The 26,852-nt window shown below is 37.9% G+C and overlaps 1 protein-coding gene across 1 annotated transcript in view; it reads left to right on the forward strand.

Moving 5' to 3' along the window:
* The first annotated feature begins 5,028 nt into the window (after window positions 1-5,028).
* stard13b (StAR related lipid transfer domain containing 13b) overlaps window positions 5,029-26,852 on the forward strand; it is an 86,146-nt gene continuing 64,322 nt past the window's right edge. Inside the window, exons 1-6 of the mRNA XM_077208058.1 lie at window positions 5,029-5,166; window positions 5,514-5,759; window positions 11,128-12,185; window positions 17,478-17,645; window positions 18,467-18,604; window positions 26,558-26,588. Of these exons, the coding sequence (XP_077064173.1) occupies window positions 11,262-12,185; window positions 17,478-17,645; window positions 18,467-18,604; window positions 26,558-26,588 (1,261 nt within the window). The 5' untranslated portion in view covers window positions 5,029-5,166; window positions 5,514-5,759; window positions 11,128-11,261. The remainder of the gene's footprint in view (window positions 5,167-5,513; window positions 5,760-11,127; window positions 12,186-17,477; window positions 17,646-18,466; window positions 18,605-26,557; window positions 26,589-26,852) is intronic.

Raw genomic sequence — 26,852 nt, forward strand, 5'->3', positions numbered from 1 at the left:
CGTTAATGTAGAAACACAATTCACCACCTCTCGTTTTCCCCGTTAGCTCCGCGATGCGATCCGCTCGGAACAGCTGGAAGCCCGGCAGATGTATTGCGTTGTCCGGTATGGCTTCACTCAGCCAGGTTTCAGTGAAGCACAAAGCAGCAGAGTTTAAAAAATCCTTGTTAGTGTGGGTGAGGAGAAGAAGTTCATCCGTTTTGTTAGGAAGGGATCGGAGATTCGCGAGATGAATACTGGGGAGTTTAACCAGCGCGCCGGCTCGCTTCCCGCGTTTGCGTCTGAACGCGCGTTTGAACAACAACGCTGCACCTCCGACGAGAATGTCCAGCAAAACGTCCGAATAATCAAAAACTGTAGAAAAGGTCTCTGGTGTGTGTTTCCTAATGTCCAGTAGTTCGTCTTTGGTGAAACTGATAGGAAAAGAATGACTAAACGCAGAACAAACGAACAAAAACAACACAATAGCTGGAGAGCTCCACACCGAGGCAGCCATCCGCGGCGCCATCTTGGTTTGCGTTATGCATCCACTAGATGTGCTATTTAATGTGCTATTAGTGCTATTAGTAAGTAGTATTAATAAAGATGCGTTTATTAGTAAGCGTGAGCGCGCTGGGGCGGGCACATAAGTTACATTCGTAGCCTGACTCATATGAGTATTCATGTGCTGCAGCTCGCTGACAGCGATGGCACGCTGTTTCATATATGACGCCCCGGTTACATTGGCTTGAACGGGGAACGTTTTCTGAGAGCTTTGTAGCGAGTGCGCGGCGCCGGAGGTGAGGCGTTTATTAGTAAGCGTGAGCGCGTTGGGGCGGGCACGTAACTTACATTCGCAGCCTGACTCATATGAGTATTCATGTCCGGCAGCTCGCTGACAGCAACAGCTGGCTGTTTTGAATGAGACGACCGGGTTACTGTGAACGGGGAACGCTTTATGAACATTCTGTGACGCGCGAGCAGCGCCGGGGACAGTGTGTCTGTTTGTATGTCTGAGTGAGCGCTCGTGAGCGGGCACGTGACTTACACACATAACCTGATTTATACGAGGTTGAACTGGCCCTGTGACAGAGCGGGCATAAGATGGACACGAGTGCGAGTTCCCCATGGATAATTTTTACAGCATGTTCAAATTGTCCCTTGTTGAGGGTCAGTAAACCTTAAATGCAAATGAGCTGCTCCTCCCGGCACAGAGGGCGGAGCTTCAAGAGCTTTTGTGTGTGTGTGTTTGTGTGTGTGTGTGTTAGCAGCTGCGATTACCTCACGCAGACACACTAAAATGACAGAAACTGTTCTGCCTTTAGTGTTAAAACAGAGTCAGACAAAGATGGAGTGACTCAAGAAGAAGTGACAACATGTAGAATGCAACAGGTCGTCTCTGAATAGTTAGTTGATGAATTTATGTTGCTGATGTGGAGTTAACAATCTTCAATTAGCATATTCTGTCATGATAATCTAAAATCACTCGTGTGGGAACTGTTGTAAGATGCCTACAGAGTGACATGCTATTGCATTTGAGTTACGTACTGTGTTGCAAAGACGGATGCGACAGCTTGAGCTGACTCACAAATGTGCTCTACTATAACAACTCGTCCTCTTCTCAACATGGACTGCCTGTTCCCGGGGGCAGGGTTTATGTACATTTTAGGGTTTGTGATGTCACTAACCCGAGAGGAATGTCGTGTAGTTCCTTCCAGCCGTTTGTTGTAGAAAACTATTTCTTTAAAAGCTTTGAACTTTGATCTTCCTTTGCTTTAAACTTTGAGCGTTGTAACTTTGCAGATGTTGTGTATGCTCAAACAACAACATCACACACCCACTAAAGTTAGAAAAGTGAAATCATAATCAACCACCTCTTTAAGAAAAGTATGGATAATTTTTTATTTATAAGTATCTACAAAAAACAAACAACGTAGATTTGTCTGTAATTAATCTCGATTAATCGATTAATAATTAAGCGATTAATAAAACCTAACATTAAAATATTTAATACATTATTATATTGTAATAATTTCTCCTTTAATCTAGTCAAATCAAATGAATGAACAAACAACACAGGGGCAATAGCCTATCTTTAAAATATTTGTTTAAAGGGATAGTTCAACCAAACATGAAAATTATAGGGGGACATTGTACGCGTATCTATTCATGATTAAAGTGCTTGACACGGATCTGCGGGGATTATAGGCCTTCCGAAGTGAAGCGATGCGTTATATTTAAAAACATATTTAAAACTTTATCGACTAAATAACTAGTTTCCGGCAGATGGTGTGGTGAAGAGATGAGTCCCAGTTAAGGACCAAAGCAATCCGATTGGTTCAAAGCACGTTTTATGGGTAATCCCTTTAGTGACTGGTTACAAATCAGATATCACTTTATTATCTAAGTTGTTTGAACTACGTTATAACGACCATTAATGTCTTTTAATTTATATGTTTCATATACTACAGTAGTATATAACCGAAGCTATAGATTGTGAAATTAAACAATTTCTTAATCTTAGCTTAGATAGTAGCATAGCATTCAGTAATCCAAAATGATTATAGATAATCATCAAGGAGATGATTTCAACTTGTAGATATTTTTCGATAAAAAACTTTATCGATAAAAAATAACAAACATGATACAAGCATAATTCTGTTTGAGAATATATTATGACAGGACATGCTTGTAATAAAAAAAAGTTATATTATGCCTGATATTTTTCTTCTTTTTCTTCTCAATTTTAGCCATTAATCACAGGTATTCAGCATTATAGTACAATTATTTACAATTGCATTGCAATTGAAAACTATAATTTTTTAAACATTTATTAGCTTTAAATAATATTGCCTAAGTGAACTTAAAACAACCTTCACATAAACCCATTATAATGAATGTCACATTTACCTACCCTTCAATATATCAGGGCTTCTTTTTTTTCCATTGGCCCAGTCAGACTGGCTCAGATTTTTACTTGCCCTGTCAAAATGGACCAAAAGTTAATGTTTTCATTTGTTTTTGATCCACGTAACCTTGCAAACATGGCTTTAATAAAATAAAATAAAATAAAATTTAATTTGATATTTATTTATGACCGACATCACAACAGCAGGTTTATTTAGCCGTTTATGCAGCTGCTGTCACGCATCACATTTTCTCACAACTCTTTACATTCATTTAAGACTTCATTTAACACATTTCAAATGCGTGCGAGGATATTCGGCATTATACTCGACAAAACGGCATTTTGGTATGACTTTGTGTGTTTTTGTCCCTTTAACAGTCCTGATCAATAGGGAACAGTCCTGTTCCCAGACTGTACTCCTTACAGGAGCATAGTCTGGGGGTTGCCTTTTTTCTCCTCACCTCTCCTCATCAGGCTGTATTTTTCTCAATTCGACCAAGATGGCGCTGATTATAGCAGCCTCGGTAGCACCTTATTACCAAAGCAAATTCCTTGTATGTGTACAACACTACTTCGCAATAAAGGTGCTTCCGATTCTGATTCTGATTCAAGCACTGTCTGTAGAGGCTTTCTGTGTGCACAAGTTGTGTGTGTGTCGCACAGTCAGGAGATTCACAGACAAATGGTTAAAAAGCATTTGCATGAATAAAAGGATGACCGGGAAAAATGGATGCTGCATTAATTGTTTAATATTTTTAACGGGTTAAATTGAAAAAAAATATTGCATGCGTTAACGCTCTATTTTGGCAGCAGTTTCAAGCACTTCTTGAATCAGTGCTATTTTTGAGTGCGCATAAAAGGGAGCCCTTGAGTAAGATGTAGCCTAAGGAACTCCATGACGAATCAAACATCAAATAAAGCAAAATGGAACAAAAAATAGTAAAGCAGGCATCAGCTGCCATGTTCGTTAATGCAGCATATTTGACAAATTGCATTGTGGTGAAAGCTGCTGAATAAATGAACCGCATGTATATTAAATTGTGTGCAATTACATGGTTACAAGGAAGTGTTAGTTGGTTAGTTTCTCCATCAATATATTTTAGGCTACTAGTAGTTAAACAGCGAGTTATATCGTTGTGAGGGAAACGCATCAGAGTACCCTAGCAACCACAAAGTACCATAATAAAAGACATTGTGGCAGCGAGTTTTGCACTGGTCACTGGCGAACACCATTCACATTTTTTTTCTATTTTTCTTTTATGTCCATTTTTATATATGTAAACACTTCTAATTTAAAGGTTTGGAATTTCTTCAGGTGTATCCAGTAACATTAACAACATGGTACTTGGAGGTCATACAAGTGACAATAATTATTATTGATTATAGTCCGAGAGTTGCAAGTTTCAAAGTTAGCCTATTTCATATTGTTTTAAACTTACAACAGAAAAATTAAGATGAATTGCTACTGAGGCTTTTATTTTTGGACTAATGTTAAATAAGTACCTACTTTGAGTAACATGAAAGCATTTGCTGATAGTCTGAAGTGGCTGCAGGCAGAATGGAAGAGTGTTTTATGAATGAAGGGGATCTAGGGCTGCTTCTCTATGGGGTCAGCAGGAGTCCATGTTGATTTGTGACTATTGCTTCCTCTAGGGTGAACCTGGACAGTGATGAACGGACAAGTGGATGGATGTTTCTCAACCACAGGGGGAAATGCAGGTGTAATTTTGGACAAGAGAACATCAGCATTGGACCTTATCAGATAAAAGTAAACATCAGGGGAGTCTGCATTAGAAACCTGCATAATGCAACGGAGAATCAGAATCATGTCTGAATCCAAATTTTTGTAAATAAATGTTTGTATATTTTATATATATACATATATAGGTTTCATAAATGTAATTTTTTTAATGTTTTAAACTAAATATTAAGAATCAGCACGACTGATTCCAAAGTTTTTTCAATTAAAAATTTCAAAAATGTTTAATGTTTATATTTTTAGAAGTGTCGTTTTTATAAAGTTTTTTTTTTTAAACTTGGGATTCCTTTTCTACCAAGAAACAAGCATCGTATCGATTAAACATTTGCTTGGTTATCTCTTAAATGTTGTTCCAGATCATTAGAGGGGATGCTATGGTTCCCTGGAAACTGAACTGAAGTACATTAATACAAAAACGCTTTCTGATAAGCCATTGACATATGCCTTAGGATGTGGACACAGCCACAGAACTTCCTGGGTGATCCAGACAGCTCTCCTGATGGAAAAAAGCCATGGTGAAGTAAAATATCCCTTTCTTTCTTGGTCCGTCCATTTCTTTTGTTTTAGAATGTATCCGTATGGCTTTCTGTTGATAATGGTGGTGTAACCTGGAATGCATCCAGCCCTGTTGAACTGGGGGTCAGAGCCATACACTGAGACATGGATCTGTTCTCCTTCACAATTAAAGCCAGTGCTGGCTATTTACATACAAATATACTTTGTGCAGCGCCTTGTTTACACAACAGTATCTCCTCTCTTCCTCTCTCTCTTTCACCCTTTCCCCTTATCCGTAACTCCTCCTCCAAACCATCATTCTAACAACTATACATTCTTTCTCCCCTTCCACTCTTACTCTGAATCTCTTAGTCACTGCATGCTGAGGCTTCCCGTTGCCTGTGGGGATTTTGGGGAATTTGTGATGACAGCACCTCTCCCTCTGCGGAGGAGTTGCCTTGAATATCCAAGGAGAAGCGCAAAAAGAGACGCTTTCGAATGCTGAGCGCGTCCGCATGCACGTTTCTTGGTTTTAATGGGACCTTAGACTCTTTTCAAGCTCCTCATCGTGAACTTGATGCCTGTTGGACTTCCCAGCACATTCTGAAGTACTCTAAGGTAAGATGGTGCTCAATCTGTTTTAATATGCAGAAGTCAGTCTATATAGGGCAGAGACTTTAGCTTTAATGCTGACCTGCTGGAGACTCTTCAGTGCAGGTGGATGATGGTTAGAGTTCATGACAGAGAATACTGATGAAATACATACTTTGAAGTCACTTTGATGAAAGTGTCTGCCAAATGAACACATTTTAAGTTTCATTTGCTTCTAGATGTGAAAGTGGAATATCAGGGCTCATAGGGAAACATTGTTTCATATGATTTCCACAATTTTAGATCACAGATTTAGATGTAGTTCACATATTCTGTGACGTGAAATGACATGCATTTACTGCATCTAAAACTATTTTAAGTTTTAAGTTAGTTAGTTATTGCATAATTATTTATGCGTGCAGTTTGAACAATGATGGAAAGACTACATAACAGAATCCTGTTTCTCATGAGTGCCATTTTATATCTCCCAATGTGGATTTATACCTTGCAATATGACAGTTATATTGCACAATTGTGTTTTTTTCTTTTAAATTTCAACTTTATTTCTCATAAATAATTCAAACTTTATATCTCACAATTGCATCTTTATACCTCACAATGTAACTTTATGTCTTGCAATTTGAGTTATATTTCTCCGTTGTGACTCTTCAATTGCAACTTTATTTCTTACTTCCTTACTTTATACTTTAACTCACAATTATATATTAATTTTTTTACTCCGATGAGGAAACGGGACACATTTTAACACTGGAGGATCATTTAAAATAAAAAAAGTGATTTAAAGTACTAAAAGAAAATGGAGATGAGGTACAGGACGTCATATATTATATAAACTCTCCCTTTTATGTTCATACCAATGTGAACATTTAAAATCTAAATCTCACTAATCTAAAAACTCTAAACTAAAATACTTAATAAAAACATGACTCTGAATGATGCAAATCAAACATCAGAAACATAGCCTATGTAAGAAGCTTCAGGATTACTTCAACTTACACCTGTCAATAACTCTGTGTATGCTTTTTACTGGACCATTACAGTTCTGGTGAAATGTACACTGTGTAATGAATTAATAACGATCTCTGTAAAATGAATGGGAATGGCAGCGTTAACAGTCACTCACAGTGTGTAAAGTGAAAAGAAAACACTGTTCGCCCCTTTTCATGTCTTGCAACACTTAGCGCTCAACGAAAAACTTGTAGAACGCTTGAGTGACATTCACAGTGCAGAATCCTCTTTGGCTGTTTGGATCAAGTCTTTTATACAGCTGGGAATGAGGAGGCCTCCTTTTACTGTGGCTTAAGAGAAAAACGGGCTAAAGGAAAGGAGGTGAGAGGACTAGATCTAATCAGGGTTAGTCTTGCAACACTGTTTCTCATGAGAGACAAAGTATTTGGGCAAGTTACAAATAAATGTTGTAACTTTAGTTAGAATAGTCAATTTCAACATCTAAATATGTATCCTGTCATATTGAGTGACTGATTATTTAAAATGATATTAAAGCCATTATTCTCTAGGTTATGTTTTAGTAGTTTTTAGGCAGATTTATTTTAAAATTTTAGGCTAAAAATATATGCATGTACAAGGAAAAGTGTAAACTTTAGGTTCTATGACTGGTCACCAAAATTGTCACCATTTAGTCACCTTTTTGTTCATTTTAAATGGTCTGATTTGGCTTATTGTTTTTTAGTTATCTTCCATTAAATTGGTGTTTAAAGTAGTTTTAAGTGGAGTACAACGTGTTGCAGGATATCTTCCAAAGTATTTATTGTCATGTATGCTTATGCAATTTTCTGCATTGTGAAATTTGACATAAAGTGTTGCATATTTTATAACCTCTGTTATATACCATGTGTGAATTCATATGAACTTGTTTGCATGTGTGTCACATGCACATGGGAAGTCAGAGATGTAGATTAGAGGTCTGCGCGGGACACAATTTTCAGACCCGCTCCCGCCCGCTCCCGCAGTGTTCAGTCCCGCTCCCGCCCGCTCCCGCAAAGATTTGTCATTTTTAGTACCGCTCCCGCCCGCATCTGTGATATAATGTCCCGCTCCCGCCCGCACTTTCTGTCTGACGAAAGGTCTTGGGGAAAAAAATGCGTGCACACAAAATTCCTTACCAATACTTGGTAACATATTTATTGGTCCCATATTACGAACAGCATAATATTCACAACTGTACTTTATCTGAAGCACTAGAGGCGCTCTGTTCCTCGTCCATGCTGTCTATTTTGAACTTGAATTAGCTTTCGAATTCGAACTCGGAGCAGCGGGAAAGGAATTGTCTCTAAACAAGTGTGCGTGAGATTGTGCCCCGCCCTACCCGACAACATTCACAAGTTTAGGCTGCTTAAAACGTTTTTATTGCTGCCAATCAGAATCTCCCTCACAACTACAAATTATGTACGCTACTTAAATCATTTATATATTTTACTTTACACTCATATTTAATTTGCGGGAGTGCAGCGTATCATCCCTCCCGCCCGCACCCGCAAGTGCACCTCATCATCCCGCCCGCTCCCGCAATGACCTTTAAAAATTTGTCCCGCGCCGCACTGTTTTGCGTCGGGACCCGCGGGTCCCGCGGGACTCCCGCGGGAGTGCAGACCTCTAATGTAGATGGCTGTGAGTCACTGACCTTGTCCGGTGTTTGGTCATAGTTCTTATCAGCTTTTAAAGTTTAAATGTTTTGTTAAGGGCAGGTGTGTGTTTTCCTTTCTCTTGATTCAATTGGACCATGTTTTTGTGTGTGTGTGACACGATAGAGACAGAATGAGAGCAAAGCGCAAGGCAAAGTGTTAAATGAGTGAAGGCCACAGTCAGGGCTGCCAGCTGGCCCCATTCTCACATTTAACACCACAGCACATAGAGCTCTGATTTTCTATGCATGCTTGGACGTACACAGGAATATTCAGTCTTTCCATCTGTTGATGACCGCTGGAAAAAGTTGCATGCAGGAAGGTGCAGAGTAGTGTATCAGTCAGTGAAATATGCTTTGTTTTTATACAGTATGTCCTCTGAGTTGACAGCTAAAAGAAACTTCAAGACTTGGAGATAGACCAATATTGTCTTTTTATGACTTATATGTAAAATAATATAAATAATATATAATTATATAATACATAATACTATATATTATACTTAAGTATATATATATATATATATATATATATATATATTATACTTAAGTGTGTGTATGTATATATATATATATATATATATATATACACACACTATATATTATACTTAAGTGTATATATATATATATATATATATATATATATATATATATATATATTATACTTAAGTGTGTGTATATATATATACAGTACAGTATATATAATATATATAATAAATACTTGTCAACTGAATGAACACAAAAATCATTTTCATTTATGTTTTGGGCATGGATATCAACCACATAATATCTTTTATCTTTGAAAGATGAAAATAATTTTTATGACCATTTATTATCAAAATATTTTTTAGCAACTCTCTGTTAGGAATTAATGGCTCTTATTTAAATATTTGAGTAGTTAGGTGCTTTTTCCATCTTGTAAAATGTTGCCGGTTTTTGGTTAAAAGTGTAAAAAAAAGTATGTCTCTTTTCAAAATTATACACTTTATTTAATAAATGGGTGGATGCGAGACTACATGGGATATTTGTACATTTTAAAAATTCATGTTTTCACATTAGATTACTACTTAAGGGCTAAAACATTGACTAAAAATGTTGTAACTTAAAAGTGGTGGTGTTTAGTAACAGCATCTGAAATATACACTTGCCTTTATAAATTCCTATGAATTTAAACCTAACATTTCATTTTTATATAATTAATGTCCTTGTTATTTGTAATTTACCCATTTCTTTCCACACACTAGTGTTCACTTCTGGAATGATCACAGCCGCATTTCCCAAAAGCATTGTAAACCTATGTTGATCGTAAACCAATTGCACCAAAGGACTCTACAATCTACTAAGGCTTTTCATACTTTTGGCGCAATGCAGCTCTGGCCTGTCAGATGCAATTCGCATACTAAATTGATAAATCTGACAAAAACAAACCAATCACATCTTAATGTAGCACAATTGAGTGGCTTGATTTCACGCAATCAGTCAATTGATAGGAACGTCCTGCCTAGAATAATCTTGGTCTTTCACAGTTAATTTAAGTTAAAGTGTCAGAAAGGAATGTTCTTTCTTTCTCCACCAATCAGACACATTTCCTGCGGTTTAATGTGTGTTTTGCGCAGTGTGGTTGGAGGGTAATGAGGGGGTTAGCAGGGTTGCTAACCACAGCCTGGTCTGGGACATTTAGGTCGTCTGATGAATGGACGGGTAAATAGTAAATCAGCCACTGGAGAACGAAGAGCCAGATTCCTCATAGCACTGATGTCACCATCGTCATGCCTTTAACAGATCCAGACTTGAACGCTCTCAGCCTGAGCCAGATGTTCAACCCCTCAGATCCCCTGTTATTCCCTCCTCTACTTGCGCAAGATTCCCAGTTATTCCCTCTTTGCCTCTCTGGGATTCCGTTACCCCTTCTCTGCGTCTGTGAGATTCTCTGCTATTCCCAGAGTGACTCTTTGGGATTCAGTCTTTCTTTTCTTTTAGTTTTTCTTTGTTTTTTTCTGCCTCTCTGGGTTTCCTAGTTAATATTTCTACCCGTTTTATTCCCATTTCTCCTCATTGTACTGCATATTTCCAGCTCCTTCTATAAAGGTTAGAATAATTATCTGTGAAATACATGTGCGTTTCCATAAAATCCCAGAAGCAATGCTTCAATGTATTCTTATCTCATTTAAAGCAATATTGGGTTAAAATATAAAAATATATAGGTTGAACTGTACATATTTGGCATACTGACGATTACCACAGAGGATATAAAAAATAATTCAGACATTTATATCAAATGCAATTTTTTGTTTTTGTTGGAATAATACTTCTGCTGTTTCATAATGCACTATAAGGTGCAATGCTGGATGTTTTTTCCTAAATTTCCCATGCTGTGAAGAAAACGTAACTTGAACCCATCTAAGATGCATTTCTGTTTTATGATGGTCTAACTGGTCTCAGCCAGACTGACCAGCTAAAAAAATGCCTAAAACCCTATTAAAACCTGTAAAACATATTGTCAAACAAGCTTGACCACGCAAGAAGATGCTAACTTTGGTTAAAAAAAACAAAAAAACAACAGGACTGAGAACTACTCCATCAGAAAAGTTATTGAAACATGATTGCTTTGGAAAAGCATCTTCTTAAGTCTGCTAAATTAAATAATCATAGTTAAGTAAATGTACCTAGCTTGAAAAAAATCATGCAGACATTCAAAGCAAACTCATTACAACTTCTGTTTTTTCTTTTCAGGATGACTTGCACAAAGTTCTAATTTGTAAAGAGGAACCAGTTCAGTCCAAATGGTGGAGCATGGCAGTTTCTGGCATTATACAAAGGCACTTTTGGATATTCCTTATGGCTAGCTCTAAACTGTAGCTTGAAACATGGACAGTCGACCTATGATGACTTTTGAAGGACAGCGGTCATCAGCGTTGCAAGAGGCCCCCAAAATGACTTTCTCAGTAGAGCTTTCAATGGCAAACTCGACCGTGGATGGAAACCTGTCATTAAAAGATACCTCAGATTCTCTATTATCTGTTTTAGAGGACCGAACACCACTTGAGCTGAAGATCAAAAGTTCATTAGAAAAGATCAATCAAATTGTACCAGTGCTAATGAGCAAGGATGGACCTTGTCTTCGAATCTCGAATCTTCTCACAAAAGAAAAGACAAAGAAATGCATCAAACATAAAACCAATTCTGCTCCAATATCAAGCCCAAAACATGATATCAATGGCATTTTTAATGAATCTGACCTCCAACTATACAGTGAAGCAGGGATCAGCTGTTTTTTGACTTCCTCAGATAGTTCAGGGACCAACAACCTTGACGTAGATCCCTCAAACACCCCGTCTACTAGTCCTTTCTCTTGTTTGACTGTAAGAACCATTTCAGATTCCGCTCACTCTTTTGCATCCTCTCCATTGGGACCGTCCCACCTTGAGCACCCAAACTCTGCTCTTTTGCCAGCCTCCAAGGGGAACGATCTACCCCGAATCGTCAAACATAAGCCCAGCTCCATTACCTTTGCAGATTATGACAGCTTTTTGGGTTTGATCCAGAACGCCCAAGCCAATGAGAGTTCAGATGCATGTGAGACCTCTTCTGAAGATGAAGGCCGTGGCGATGAGGTGTTCCCAGAGTGCAAAGAGTTTCTCCCCGGCTCCAGACGAAAAAGGGGTGGATTGGAGAAGCAAAGGAGAAAAGGAACCTGTGGACAAGCGAGTGGAGAAGAAAGTTCAAGCACCAACCTCCCACCGACCAGCACCAGCAGTTATGAGGCCGAGGAGGAGAGCAGCAGTACTGAGGTGAGAATGCAGTGATAGTTCGAAGTTTTGTAGGCTGTTTTGAGATTTGTTCAAATTTAGCAATGTCTTTAAGCAGGATATATGGTTTGGTTTTCAATGTCTGTAAAGATTTTACATTGCTTTCAATTCAGCACTGTATTAATATTCCTCAAATGTTTTGGTTCAGGTTTGTTCTCAAACTATACGATTAAATTATAAAGTTATGGGTTTCATTTAAGCTAAATGTTTTAATGCGAGTATATTCAAAATGTTTTGTTGATTGTTTCAGCTTTAGGTGCTATCCAGGTTTCTCTTGGTCATGGAAAATCTGAAAATATGATTGTCAGGTCTGTAAATGTCATGACAGTTAATAAAATCTTAAAAGTCATGAAACAGTAATAGATATTTCTATAGTAAACATAGATATTTCTCATTTGGACTTGATCCAAAATATTCTAGTGGCTAGATTTTGGTCTTGCTTGCTCACAAGCCATTGATGATGTCTCACTTGCCGTGAGCAAATTGTTCTTTCAAGTCAATTATTTCCATTAAGTCAGTTAAACAGGTTCACATATCCGTCTGAAAGACTTGGAATTGGTCTGAATCGAAATTATTTTAAAACTAATTGTCCAGGATAAATCATGGAAAAGTACTGGAAATTCATTGGTCAAAAAGTGTGTAAACTTTGGCTAGCTATTTTTGTATCTTGTGAACTTTGTTCTTTTTTTTTATTTTATTTTTTAGAAAGTTAAGAATTTTAAGATACATTTTAAAAATCTCTCATAGACTTTGCTAGGATGTGCAGAATTTAAACTTTAACTGAAAGAGATGACATCATCACAGTATTTGCATACAAAATTACGATTTGATAAACCTTTTTCCATTTTCATAATAAATTGAGAAAGCACCGCTATATCCTTTAGGAAAATCTTGAATCTTTTACCACTTTTTTTCTATACAAAGTAATACATAGAATGCTTGAATATATAGAATGAACCAGGAATGGCTGGTTATTTGTATTAGCTAAAACATTATCTGTGTGAGGCCTGCAGTGTACTAGAGCTGTGAATGAACCACCAGCTCAACCACCACATATTGACATGCTGATAGACCGTTCGTGCCTTAAAGGCCAAGCTTTCCTGAGCATTTGTCATAGCCTCTTTTTCATGGAATGCCAAGACTGATGTCCTTCCTGTCGCCTGTCAGAGCAAATGTCTATTTAGCAGTGCAGTTAGCCTTCTATTACTTACAGATCCATTTAGTCATGGGAGCCAGTCATGGATGATTTGCATCTTTCTCCTAAACTCCTGCCTGACCTCTCCATCCCAAGTTTATTGTTCTTTAAAGAGGTGTCACATAGACATACATGAAAACACAAAAGCATATTGCTTACCATGCTTGGTTAAGAGCTCCTGTAAAAATGTCCCATGCCATTCATACCAGAGATAACCAGGACAAAGTGTAAAGTTGAGGTGATCAACTCTTACTCTGTTCTTATCGCTACATAAACTCAGTCAACGTTGTTCAGTATAGATTCAGTTTGACATCTTTTGCTATTGTTCGTTGTTAGTCATTTCTTTACATACATTTCTTTATATATATATATATATTTAATATAGAGTAAACAATCATGGCGGATGATTGTAGTTTGTTTTTAACCGAAAAAAAAAAACGTTATCAAAAGAAAAGGAGATGGTCAAAAGAAGTGGAGACAACGCGAGCATGGACGACTGTTTTGATTTTGTTTCCCGGTGCTTCCTCTGCGCCTCGTCACCTCGCTTTCTGATTGGCTAAACACTACAGTCCACAGGCTGCATGCTCATTTGTCCCCGGGGGAAATCACACACGAGGAGATATCGGGCCAAAATATCCAACATGTTGGATATCCCCGATTTGAGATCGGAGCGGTCCCGACGTCCATCCGAGCAGACGAGAGCACTCTTAACACACCACACACGGCAGGAATATCGGCAGGAATATCTCATCAGATTATTTTACGATAATCGAAGCATATTTAAGATTGTCGGAAGGGGTAAATCGGGGCCAAAATCGGCCTAATTATCCTACCATGTGAACCAGGCTTAACTCATTCTTTGTTCATGCGTGATTCAAGATAAACGTGTGAAAGAATGCGGTAGCCTACACCTCACCTGAGCGCCGACCTTGCTTCATTTGCACCTTCTCAAGAAATACCAGAATGACTTTCAGTTTAAATTGTGGTAGGTCATTTTGTGTAGCAGTTCTTGAAAGGCTGTTTATAAATGTTAATCAAGGAAACATGTTTTTAAATATTTGTAAAAATTGTTATATATATATACATATATATATATATATATATATATATATATATATATATATATATATATATATATATATTTTTAAATATTTCAAAAACTATATATGAGATTCCCTGGTACAATCCATAGGCCTATATAATAAATAAATAAATAAAAATTTATATAACAGAACTCTTGAGGTTATGATGCATTTTGCCTCTTCACCATTTGGAGGCGCTCTATACAAACCTTTACACAATATGTGGCCAATAACACTGGAAGAGTTATACCTGTTTATGTAGGTTTTTCATGTGTTTATGGAATGTAATCGTGGAAAACTGCAGCATCTCTAGCCGTTTGTGCATATATCCTTGTGAGGAAAGACACTGAGTTAAATGAGTTACATTGAACGGCTCCTGCTACAAAAAAAGCAGGAGGATTTTCTTCCTCTGTAGAGACTTATCTGACCTGGATTTGAAGCAGTTCAGCAAACGGATTATGGCTGGTGGCCTTTAAGGATGACATATTGCTACATTCTCTCGGTGGAGCTGGCTGGCACGCTCAGTGGGTGGCATGGCCATGGCAGGAAGCCCAGTGCAATGCCAAAGCCGGGCACTTGACTCCTCATTTCCATGTCAATGGGCCAGTGCTGAGATTTACAATGTGGCCAATTTGCGGCGGTGCAGTTATGGTCCTCGGCCATTCTGTCCACCGTGGAAGATAACAATGATGAGCTGATCTGCTGGGACTGACTCATACCGGCCTAGTTGCCATGACAAGTGTATTTTCTCACGACTGACAGGGCGGAAAGGGGTGTTGTAACTGATGCCGGGTTGTTGAATACCACGGATTCTGTGCAAGGAACACATTCCAAGGGCTGCCACTAGACCAATACACTGTTTTTTTTTGTGGCAGTCAATATATATTTTTTTATAGTAAAAAAGGGCACATTGGTAACACTTTACAGTATTTGTTATTAGTTGACATTAATGTATTATCTATCACAAACTAACCATGTTAGTTATAACTTATTATACTAGATTAATATGAATTTGTGCATTATACTAATGCATTTTGACATTTTAAGTTGCATAAATTAGCCATTAGTTCATATCATGAACAAACATGAATGAACATTAGTATTTTTTATTAATTAACATTGCTGTTAATTAAATAATTTTTAACATTAAAAATGCTGTTCATTGATAGTTCAGGGTACTTAATGCATTAACGTTTTTGTGGGAACCAAGATGCATTTCAGTATTCTTTGATGAATAGAGAGTTCAAAAGAACAACATTTTTCATGAATTTGACAAAACATGATAAAATAGATTTGAAATATCTTTTGTAACCTTATAAATGTATTAACTGCCACTTTTGATCAATGTAATGCATCCTTGCTGAGTGAAAGTATTAATTTATTTCATAAAATCTGAGAGGTAATGTAAGTTGAAACTTATTTTAAAGTGTTGCTGTAAACATCACATCGTGACATTGTCTGTTTTGTCGAACAAAATCCTCCTTTATTTTTTGAGGAGACACTAATTGTTTTCACTCAGGACTCTGCTTGTGGGGCCAGATTTGAGCGTTATAATCAGCAAATGCATCGTCTTTTGTCAATGTCAAGAGGGTTAATTGTCCACTGCAGAAGGGCAAGACAGAACGGCGCTAATGTCTTAAGACGGAAACAAGACAGCCTTCTCACTAGCAGTGTTACTTTTAAAAGTAATGTGTTATAATATTGCGTTACTCCCTAAAAAAGTAACTAATAAATGCAGCTTTGGAAAGCATAAGAGACTTCTTTCAAAAACATAAAAAAATCATACTAACCCCACATTTTTGAACTTGTAGTGTATTATTTAAAACTGTCCTAAGGCTGATACTGTTGTGTCTCTTTGTCCGGTCTCTTAAGGAATGTCATCATCTTGAGTCTAATTTGTTAAGGGTCTTACCATGGCCACATTCCTTGAGATTTTATGTGCCTTGTATGCTGCCCCCCTTTTCAACCAAACCATGTATTTCTGCTGCCTGAGACAAGCCATGACAGTTGTCAATAGCATCATTGTGTGTGGATGAGAGGGAGCTGTAATCTCTGCCTTGGGGCTTCAGATCCCAAGAAAGACTTGAGCGTTTCCGCCTGCTGTGTCTCCCGTGCTGGGAAGTTACTGTTAAATATTCCTCACAGTTCATCCTGGCCTTCTTCCTGCTCCCCCGGCCCCTCCACTTCCTGTTGGTAAAGGGGCAACCCTGTTGATTTATGGCTTGGTGAGTGAGGTAGGTGAGGGTAATTTATAGCCCAGGAACCCTCTGCTGTGTCTGAGCTGGATGGGCCAGTCTATTTATACTCTTTGGCAGGGGTGACTGGGGAGTAGTGAAAGTAGCACTGGAGAGAAAGGAGAGGAATACCATACAGCTATGTTTGGAGAACAATGGCAGCTGGGTTACTCGCTAGTATTGGTTCAAATGTGGAACATTTGGCCCATAGTGCTATTTACAGCACAAGGGAGACTGAACACAACACCCTCTAAATCTATCTATCTATCCATCCATCCATCCATCCATCCATCCATCCATCCATCCACACACGATTGCAGTGATTTCTCAAACTGAAATGTCAATACATCTTAGTATTGACTCGAACATTTCTCATCAAAATTCAAGTCCTCTTACCGTATTTCAACAGTTGTCTTATTTGTTTCCGTTATATTTCTCCCAAGAAATTTTAGGAGAAACACATGAGACAGTAGATACTGAAACAAAACAACTGAAAACTCCATCAAGTCTACCATTTTCTCTGGGAAAACACTTGTTGGCACGGTTCTGTGTTTTCATCCACAGTTTAGTTCAGTGTGACTTTGAAACCTCTGAAATCAGTGCTGGCTCATCAAGTTGGTTATTTTTGGCTTTGTACATCAAGGAAAAACAGACCCTTGACTGACTGACCGAGTCTAATGTAATGACTCTGCCTAATCAATTTTATCTCCAGTGCTTATTTTTCTGTGATGTCCTACATTATGTCTCTTCTGTGTACATCCAGGAGTCTCCCCAGGTCCTGTCTCCATGGTCTGAATCTATGACCCAGCTAATACAGAGATTAGATCAGCTCAATCTGGATATAGAGGAAGCGCTCAGTGCTGGCTCCTCCCCCTGCGACACACCCAACACCGCCCGAAGACACACCGCTAATGACAGAGCATTCTTGCAGGTCACTCTTATTTTCTTTCTTGTCAAATATAATAACAGTTTGTTGATTAGTCGGTATTTCTTGGTAAATATGTTTTCTTCACTTCATTTAAACAGGCAGAATCTTTTCATCATCTGGATTTTATCTGAATCTCAGTGTGATCTCTATTCTATTCTATTCTATTCTATCCTATTCAAGATTATTTGATTTGTTCACACTTGTGTGTGTAGATAACTGATAAGAATTCAGTCAGAAGAGTATGTTATCTGATATCGCTTGATGTGCCAGTGCATGGTGTCTGCATGTGACATGGGCTACATAGAATGTTCTGCGTGCTGGCAGAGAGTAGACCAGACTGGTGACACTGACACAGAGGTCCATTGTCTTGGGAGCTTGCCATGGAGAACTTTCAATGCAAGTTTAAAAAAAAAAAACCTCATGCAAGCTCGCGACATAACTACCCTGTAGCAAGGGTTCACAGAAAGACAAAAGTGGCTTTTGGTTCCTCAAGACAACGATGTCTTGTGCTCGGGGTCTGTTGTTCTGTTTATATCACTATGTCCATTAGGGGTGGTTAGCAGATGGGTTTCAGAGCTCTCTCAACAACTGTTCCTGGTTTTTAACAAGAGACAAGATTTCCCTTTGCATGCTGTTCTGGAATAAGTTCTCTCAAGTTCTTCCATTGTCGATAGTTTTTGGGCTCTTTAAAATGTTTTGTTGAGTTTGTGTCTGCCTGTGTACGTCTCAGATACTGACTGCTTCTCTATCCATCTCCAGACATCATCCGTTCCAGACAAAGTGTGTCCCGTCTCATGCTAAAAGTTGTTGTGCTGTCGTTGCAGAGCGGAGCTGTAGGGGTGAACCAGTACCTCAAGTGGAACAACATGGCCAGAATATCCGACATGAGGGAACGGCACTGCCAAGAGAGACTTGTGGGAGCCACTTCCTCTCTGGGGAGATCACATGGTAAAAAGACAGAGGTGAGCATTTGAACTTACTCAACTCATAACATTTTTTAGGCACTAAAAAACGTGAACTAAAAACTTTTAGGCACAAAAAAAAGTTACTCTTAAAAATATCTGAATGTATATATTTATCAAAATATTGAAGCCAATTGGCGTCTAATTTAGCAGAACAGAGCAAACCATTAAAAGAAAAAAAAGTTGGTACTGATTTAGAACTCAGGATTCTTTTATTTCTATTATCTGATTTGGCTTCATGTGATCAGTTGCTTAGCTTTGCTCTGTGAAGTCTTTTTTTAAAATAAAGACACTGTGTGTCAGTGACCAGGGCACATGTTCATTCCAAGTTTCTGGGGTTGAGGTTTGATTGCTTAGCATTGTATTTCTAATGGATTTTCAGCATTAGTGGAACTGAATTCAATAGGTTTTCCCCTCGCTAATCCAAACAGGATTCCCCCTTAGTCTGGAGAATTGAATTAATGAATTCAGAGCGACACCAAAAGAAGGCTTTTAGTGGGCCATTTAAGGCCATCACATCTTGTTTGGATTCCAAACCAGTGTAGATTAGCTTAACCGGTGATTTGTAAATCCCTAAACATGTTTAATGATGATATTTCTGATAGTAATTGCAATGTGCCTTGTGTTTTTCGGTTTTGATTGGTCAAGACCAATATGCTTGCTACATATAATATATTTAAAGTACGCAGCTCGTCTGTTGTGAAGGAAAGGGCTTCGTTTCCAGTTGTACATTTGTAACTGGCCAAGGCATTTCTCAAACAGAGATTTCAGAGGTCTGTTCGTGTCCTGCTGTTTAGAGCAAGCACAGAGAGATCTGACAACTGAGCGATTTACGAGTTTGGGGCTCGTGTGAAAGATACTGAAAGGAATGTTCTATCATTCTGGAAACAAATCCGACATGCAAAGGATGGAAAATAAGACTCTCCACGGACGATCACCGCAGCTGATTTACAGCTGTCTTAGTCCAGCTTCAGATCGACCGCAATTTACGGTGGACTTTGTGGACTTTTGTCTCAAGCCACCCTTGCCTAAAGCGAAGACAGAGAAATCAAGCAATCGCCAGCTCTTCCTTTAAGCTCATCATGAATATTTTTCATTTCAAAGGCACGCACTCCCTTGCATTGTTCCCAAAACAATATCCGATGAGCAACAGTGGGTTTAAATGAGCACAATATCTGTGGGAATTCGGTCCTTTTCCGTCCGGCTGGAGAACTGGGCCAGATGTGTTTGTTTAATCTCCACATAGCTGAAACAGCACTGGTACTTTCTGTGGTCCATGCATGGGAACCCCGCTTAAGGCCTCTGGCATGGGGATCTGGGAGGTGAGCGTGTTTATTAGAGTGTGTGAGAGCGCTGGAGAGAGAGAGTTGAAGAGGGTAATTGGATTGGAGGGGGTAATGATTTGGCTTTGTGCACTCTGACAAAATGAAGTCTTGAAGGTTCTTGGAGAAGATTAGCAGGTCAAAAGCTCCAGAGGCATGTTGAGGCCTTCAGCCCAGTGGAATGAATATAGGCCACCCTCATGTAGATAACAAATCCACATTTTGAAAGCTCCCTTGGCATTTTACCAAATGTCTTCTAACATTAACACAATTTGTGATTCTCACCAAGCCTGTTATCCTCGTTCAACTCTTGTTGTTTTACCAAGTCATTAAGAAGGTGTCCTGCACTCACACAGCTGACTGGTCTTGAAGGTCTCGTCTGATCTGAATTAAAAAAAGAGTAACAGTTTTACATTCCTACATTCCTTTCACGTTACAGTTTTAATATCCATTGCCATCAGGGTTGGCTACCTTTTACCATAATTCGTGAGTTGGAATTTGATTATTAATATATAATAATAATGATGTAATAATTATAATAATTCATTACATTTATATAGCGATTTTCTGGGTACTCAAAGCGCTTTACAGCGCTTTACAGCTTTATATAAATATTATATATATATATATATATATATATATATATATATATATATATATATATATTTGTTTTATATAAAATATATAGTGAAATTCTAAATAATAATAGTTGATTATGTACTAATCATATTATTCAAGATTTTATGAAAGTTTTTTTTTCTGTTCTGGCAAGGACGTACCTGTCAAACAATCTTCAGTTTTAATTCTACTTCATTTACTTAAAATATAAATTAAATTCAAATTCAGTTCTGAAAGGCAAACAGCCCAAGTCTCCATCCAACTTCTCTCTATTCTCATGCTCACAGTGACGTACACCAACACAGACTTGTATTATTTCTGGCTAAAGTTTGGTTGGCAGCTTTCGAATATTTTTGAACACCGGTTATTGGAAGGGGAAAGCTACCCTGCCCGGTAAAAAACATATCAGCTACTTCGAAACTGTTCATGAATCAACACTGAGAGAATGTTTATGTTGATATAGTCAGTGTTACGAGGAAGCTGTACGTCATGAATATGACTCACAAGGAGCCGGGCCAATGTAGCCCATCTATTTATTAGTGCAATAACATCAACCACTGTGAAAGAGGTTGTTTCAGTCAATCACGTCACTACTACACCACACCATACAGTTGACGCCATCATAAAATCTTTTAAAGAAAACATACGTCTCAGAATGCTTGTTAACTTGGAACCAGCGTTTATTTAAGATGTTGTAAGCCCCTGTTTTAATTTAACTTCCATACTGTAAAAAACCCACTAAGCCATATTTTACATTACATTTACATTCATGCATTTAGCAGACGCTTTTATCCAAAGCGACTTAAAAAAATGGAATAAAAGCAATTTGCAGACAGACTTTTTTCATCATTTTAAAGTGAGAGTTCACCCCAAAAATAAAACTGTCATCATTACTCACCTTTATGTCGTTCCAAACTCTAGTGACTTTATTGCTTCTGAGATATTTTTGTTTGTTTGTCCATACAGTGAAAGTCAGTGAGGTCCAAATTAGTTTTCATCCCTTTAATTTGCTTAATTATGTGTTGGTGGCTTGGTCAGAATTGATAAACATTTGCGTGATCTCACAAATGCTTTGGCAAAATGCTTCTCTACTGCCTCTAACCTATTCCTCACCCTCAATCTATTGTTGTAAAAGCTTGGAGGTGGTGGTGAGCGATGGGACGTCTTCTCCATCCATCTGTGTGGAGGGTCCACGTGGTCTCTCTAACTCCCTGCGGTGTCCTTGGTTGGGGCAGGAGAGGGGAGCTAAGCGGCTCAATAGGATGAAGATAGATTACGGGGCCAAGTGCAACTCAGGAGGCCGGGATTTGTTCTGCTCCAGCAGAGGTTAAGTCTCAGTTTGGGACGTTGGGTGAGGAGCGACCCTGCAAAGTGTCAAAATACGGCTGGGTTGAGAGGTCAATGCTGTGAGCTTTTGCTCTTTTTCTTTTCAATTCCTTTAATTGAAAAGAAAGATTCACAATTCTTTTAATTCCTTGTGAATCTGCATGAGCTGGGAGTTCTTTTTTTTTTCACTGTGAGAACTTTTCCATGTCACCTCAAAATGAAAATTGTTGTTCTAAACCTGTTTTTTATTTTTTTCTGTTGAAGTTTAGCAGAATAACCTAGCTTGGAACAAAATGAGGGTGAGCTATTTCTTTAACTAGAAATTATATACCAGTTACTAGATATGTTGATAGAGTCGGTTTAAAATGGATCCCACAATGCTCTAGACTAGAGCATTGTGGGATCCATTTTAAACCGACTATATCAACACATCTTTAGACATGTGACCTCACATACTCTCATTGAAAACAATCATAACATCCTTCTCAAAGATTCCCAAAACATTTGCTCATCAGGGTTTGTGAATATAGCAGCATGTATGCCGTCAGTGTGCTAGTACACATTTCCTGTGACAGAAAAGAGAATGCTTTATGTAAACACCATCCAATGACCTGTGATTCCTCTGAAGGTTCATCTGGCTGTCATTGAAGATTGAGTCAGATGTATGTGTGTTTCATGTTTATAATGGTATCTAATTTATCCATGTTTAAAAAACATTTAGTGAAAACATTTAATGGCTGTCAATAGAGAAAGATTCATTTGGGACCAGATAGTGTAATTGTGATTTTAGTTAAATTTCCTGTTGGCCAGACTTATACGTGTGGGACCTGTGCATGAAATGCACATACATTTACCCACGTACACATCTTTGCAATGATGCATAGACCTTTCACCACCACTAGCCTTGAGAGGCGTTCTGGCAAAGAGCCTAGAAGCAGAACAGCTCTCAAAGCGGGTTTTAACATACACAGCACTTTCAGAAGCAGCAACATGAGGTGCTTATTCAACTCCCCATGTTTCCTTTAAAAGCAGGACTAATTCAAGAATAGGTTTGATCCTACATTATCCTTCCTTTTTAAGTCATCTTTCATTTCCTCAAGAACTCAACCCTGCTTCTTTTGTTTCCTTTTCAGAAAACAGGCACACGCTTGTGCAAAAGATGGGCTTTATTAAGCCGATAACTGTCCGCGTACACATCTACCGCATCCACAGGCTCCAAATTAAACACATACGCAACCTCAGATAAGTCGTGCCCGCAACATCACCCGTGACATATTCCTTCTTTTCTCCCGCTGCTTAACTGTGCATTTCACTAAGGCAGTTTCTGTCATAACACAACCAAGACCCCGCGTCATGCTAGCTGCATTTCTTTGACATTCTCTAGATGTCAACTTCAAAAAAATACCACCAACTCAGCCGCCCACCTCAGCTTGCAAGATGGATGGTCCACAGTCTGATAGCCCAAACAGACCATCCATCAGAACAGCAACAAACGGATAAAACAACAGGCCTGATTAGAAAAAAAGCTGAAATGTGGTGGATAACGCAGGAACTAGATGGAACATATTCCAGCGGGTTGAGCGAGGCTTAAGAGAAGAACTAAATATAGAAACGTTGTCCTGCTGCAGGGGGTTTCATGGAATGTAAGATGGATGAGGCTTTACTCGCGGGACTACATCTGGCCCGCCCGAACCCTCTGGGGTCACTTTGAAGTGGATGCCGTCAGGGCTTTTTTTGTACTTTACAGCGCATACTTTTTGTTTTATCCTTCTATTTTTTATCTTTCTCTTTGTCTTATATTCTCTGTCATTTTAAACCCCTAAATTGTTCTTAGCCTCTTTGTTTTCCACGTGCCACTTGGTGTATGACTTATAAATAAGGATGTTCTGAGCATTTTAGATGCCCCATTATCCATTGCAAAACATTTTAGAATGGTAAAATTGATCCTATTGACTTTCTTAATAAATACTCTTGGTCTTATTGCAAATGATTCAATTGTGCAAGTTATCCCCCCCAAAACCTTCTCCAAAACGTCTTTTCATGGTTTCATCTTTTGGTTGACGTCACTAATCTTATTAACTATCATATACTGACCGCTTTTCCTGAATCAGTCCATTTTAGATAGAGACAATCTCTCAGACAAAGTCTCACCTCTATTTTTTTGGTTTTATATGCAGTTTCCTTCCGAAATACTTCTCGTTCGGTAGTGAAAAGGGTTGCGCCATTGCATGTTGACTTTAAATGAGTCGGTTTTGACCGGTCAGCATCAGCTCCACATGGAACATGTGTGTAATATCAAACATGTATTTTTGAATCTCCAGTGTGATGAATATTATGATAGATGTTAGTCATGCATGCCAAATAAAACAACTAAAAATGAAGTGTAGGGGAATCCCAGACATACAAAAATACGAATTGAACTTCAGGGGTTGTTATTCAGTGTGATCCAAAATCTCCCAACAGCTCATAATTCAGATTCAGCCCAAATGATGTTTGTGCAAACTTTATGTATCGGTACCCTTGCCTCTGGAAATTATGGCGTCTTTTTTTGTTGTTGCTGCGTTTAGGATCTTTAATCTCATTCCGAGCCAATGCAGTGTAACTTGCACAGTTACTTTTCCTGAGTTTCCCCTCAGGCATTATTATTTTACATCTGTCTATCTATCCATTATTTCTGACTGAGAAATTCTTATACTTGTAATCCTGACAGCCTTCATCATTCACACTCAGGAATCCTACAGTTCCAAGAAAATGACATAGTATATCCCAGGAAGGCGCTCATTAATATATAGACCACATGTCAAAACAACTTCCTTCTTCCTTCATTGTTCTTTTCATTCGCGTTGTGATCTGTTTTCTTGTATTTGATGTTAACACTGTTTGTTTTCTTGTTATGTGAAGGTCTTGGCCTTGAATTTCTTGTTCATTTTGCTGTCAGGTTGATTGATGGATGTGTGGATATTTCAGCGTTGTATCTTTTAGATCCAGATTTATTTTTTGTAAGGCAGGCTCTTCCTAAAGCTATCATTCATTTGACACTTAATTACATGTCATGTAACCAACATTTGTGTCAGTGACAATTACTACTTTGAAACACAGCAAGACTTTACTCCAGTGCACACTCTTTCTTCCAAGAATTCATAGTAATCCTCAGCAAACTTGTTATGAAAGGCGACATTCCAGTAAGCAGCCCAGCAGTCTTGTCAGAAATAACATGTAATATACATACCTTGAAATGGTCTCGCTTTACAGTTTTTCACGCACTGTTTAAGCTGTTTTATGAGGGTAGCACCCTCGGTTGTGCTTGCGTTTGAATGCCATAACTCTTTGAGATGTGTGGTGAAAATTCAACCCTTCATTGCAAAATTTCACAGCCTATAAGCAACCATGACATCATCCATCATTTCCCCTCTTTCCACTGTGTTTTTCAGACCCAGATCTCATTAAACAGAGGCAGAGGGCCCCAGTGTACATTTACAGCTGAGGGAATACTTGAGCAATGATCAACAGACACTTCAAACAGCTTCTTGATGTGTTGAATTACATTAAAATTGCTGGTGTTTTGTTGATTGCTGTGATTCCAGACAACACATCTGCTTCCTTTCAATGTAAAACGTCCCTAACCTTTGGAGACCCTGCAATTTTTTTTACATCATTGTTGTGTTTAGTAGAAATGTACTGCTTCTGCTTCTGAAATTATCTATTCATCTGAGTCTTTTTACTCAGACCAGGAGGGAAAAAAGTTGGTGAGCGATTTTGAAAAATTTGACAGGACCCATCGATTCACAGGGTTTTTATTTTGTGGACACCTCTAGATATATCTAGATATATAAATTTAAATACAACTATATGCAGTGACTATAGCTGAACAACAGCCGCAATGCAATTTTCCTGCTATCACAGAGCTGCTTTGTTACAATATGTGTTGTATAAAGCGCTATGGGTGACATGAAGTATAATTGAAAATGTAAATTATAATAATTGAATAGTTTGAATACTTATTTAAATTATAAATTCAGTGTGATATTGTTAGTGTAATGCTAAATTGCTTTTGTTAATGTCTTTAATGTCGCTCAATGTAAGTTAAATTATTAGTTATTATATTATTTATGTATAATAATAATGAATATTTAATTAATAATGAGAGATATTAACAAAAACATTCAGCATAAAATATATATTTATTTTAGTGCTGTCAAATCGATTAATCCCACAACATAAAAGTTTGTAATGTGTGTATATATATATATATATATATATATATATATATATATATATATATATATATATATATATATATATACACACAGTATATAATCAAACTTAATACGATTAATTCATTTGACAGCACTAGTTTATATTTAATTAATATCAATTGTAATTTTATTATTATATCATATATTTCGATTATTTTATTGGCTACACCCCCAAACATTTGATTAGCATGTATTGTCTTTTAATAAACTTGCTAAATTAAATAGTGAGTTGCTGGGTCTCAGGTGGAAAAGTTGCATTTTGAAAGTACCGTGATAAGTCCCTTTCACATGGTACATGTTACCTGAGCGTAGTAACAAAACCCCTTTGTTTTGATATTTCATGAGACAGTTTTATGTGATATGGTTACTGTTAAGAAAATATGAACTCAACCTTGATTCTTGTTTTAACAGATTTCATGTTTTGTTTTCAGATATCCATCAAGAAGAGGCATGGAGGAGTGGGTGAGTACACATTTTCCTTCATTTATCAAACTGCACTGGCAATAATAAGTGTTTGGATGAAATAGGCAGAGTAATGAATTTATCAGACTGGGCTAAATGCATTTGATATTGTTTGCTCCTTGGCGATGTGAAAGGGTCTCTTTGAATGTCTGAAAGTTATAACTTGTCTCCAATGTTCTTAGATTAAGATATTGTGGCTATGTGCACACTGTCAGTTTTTGGGATTGACATTTACTTACAGATGTGAGTCTTGAAATGTCCCGC

The sequence above is a fragment of the Siphateles boraxobius genome, unplaced genomic scaffold (assembly GCF_051911475.1).
Source record: "Siphateles boraxobius isolate OS27281-9 unplaced genomic scaffold, OSU_SipBor_1 6, whole genome shotgun sequence".
Lineage (NCBI taxonomy): Eukaryota > Metazoa > Chordata > Actinopteri > Cypriniformes > Leuciscidae > Siphateles > Siphateles boraxobius.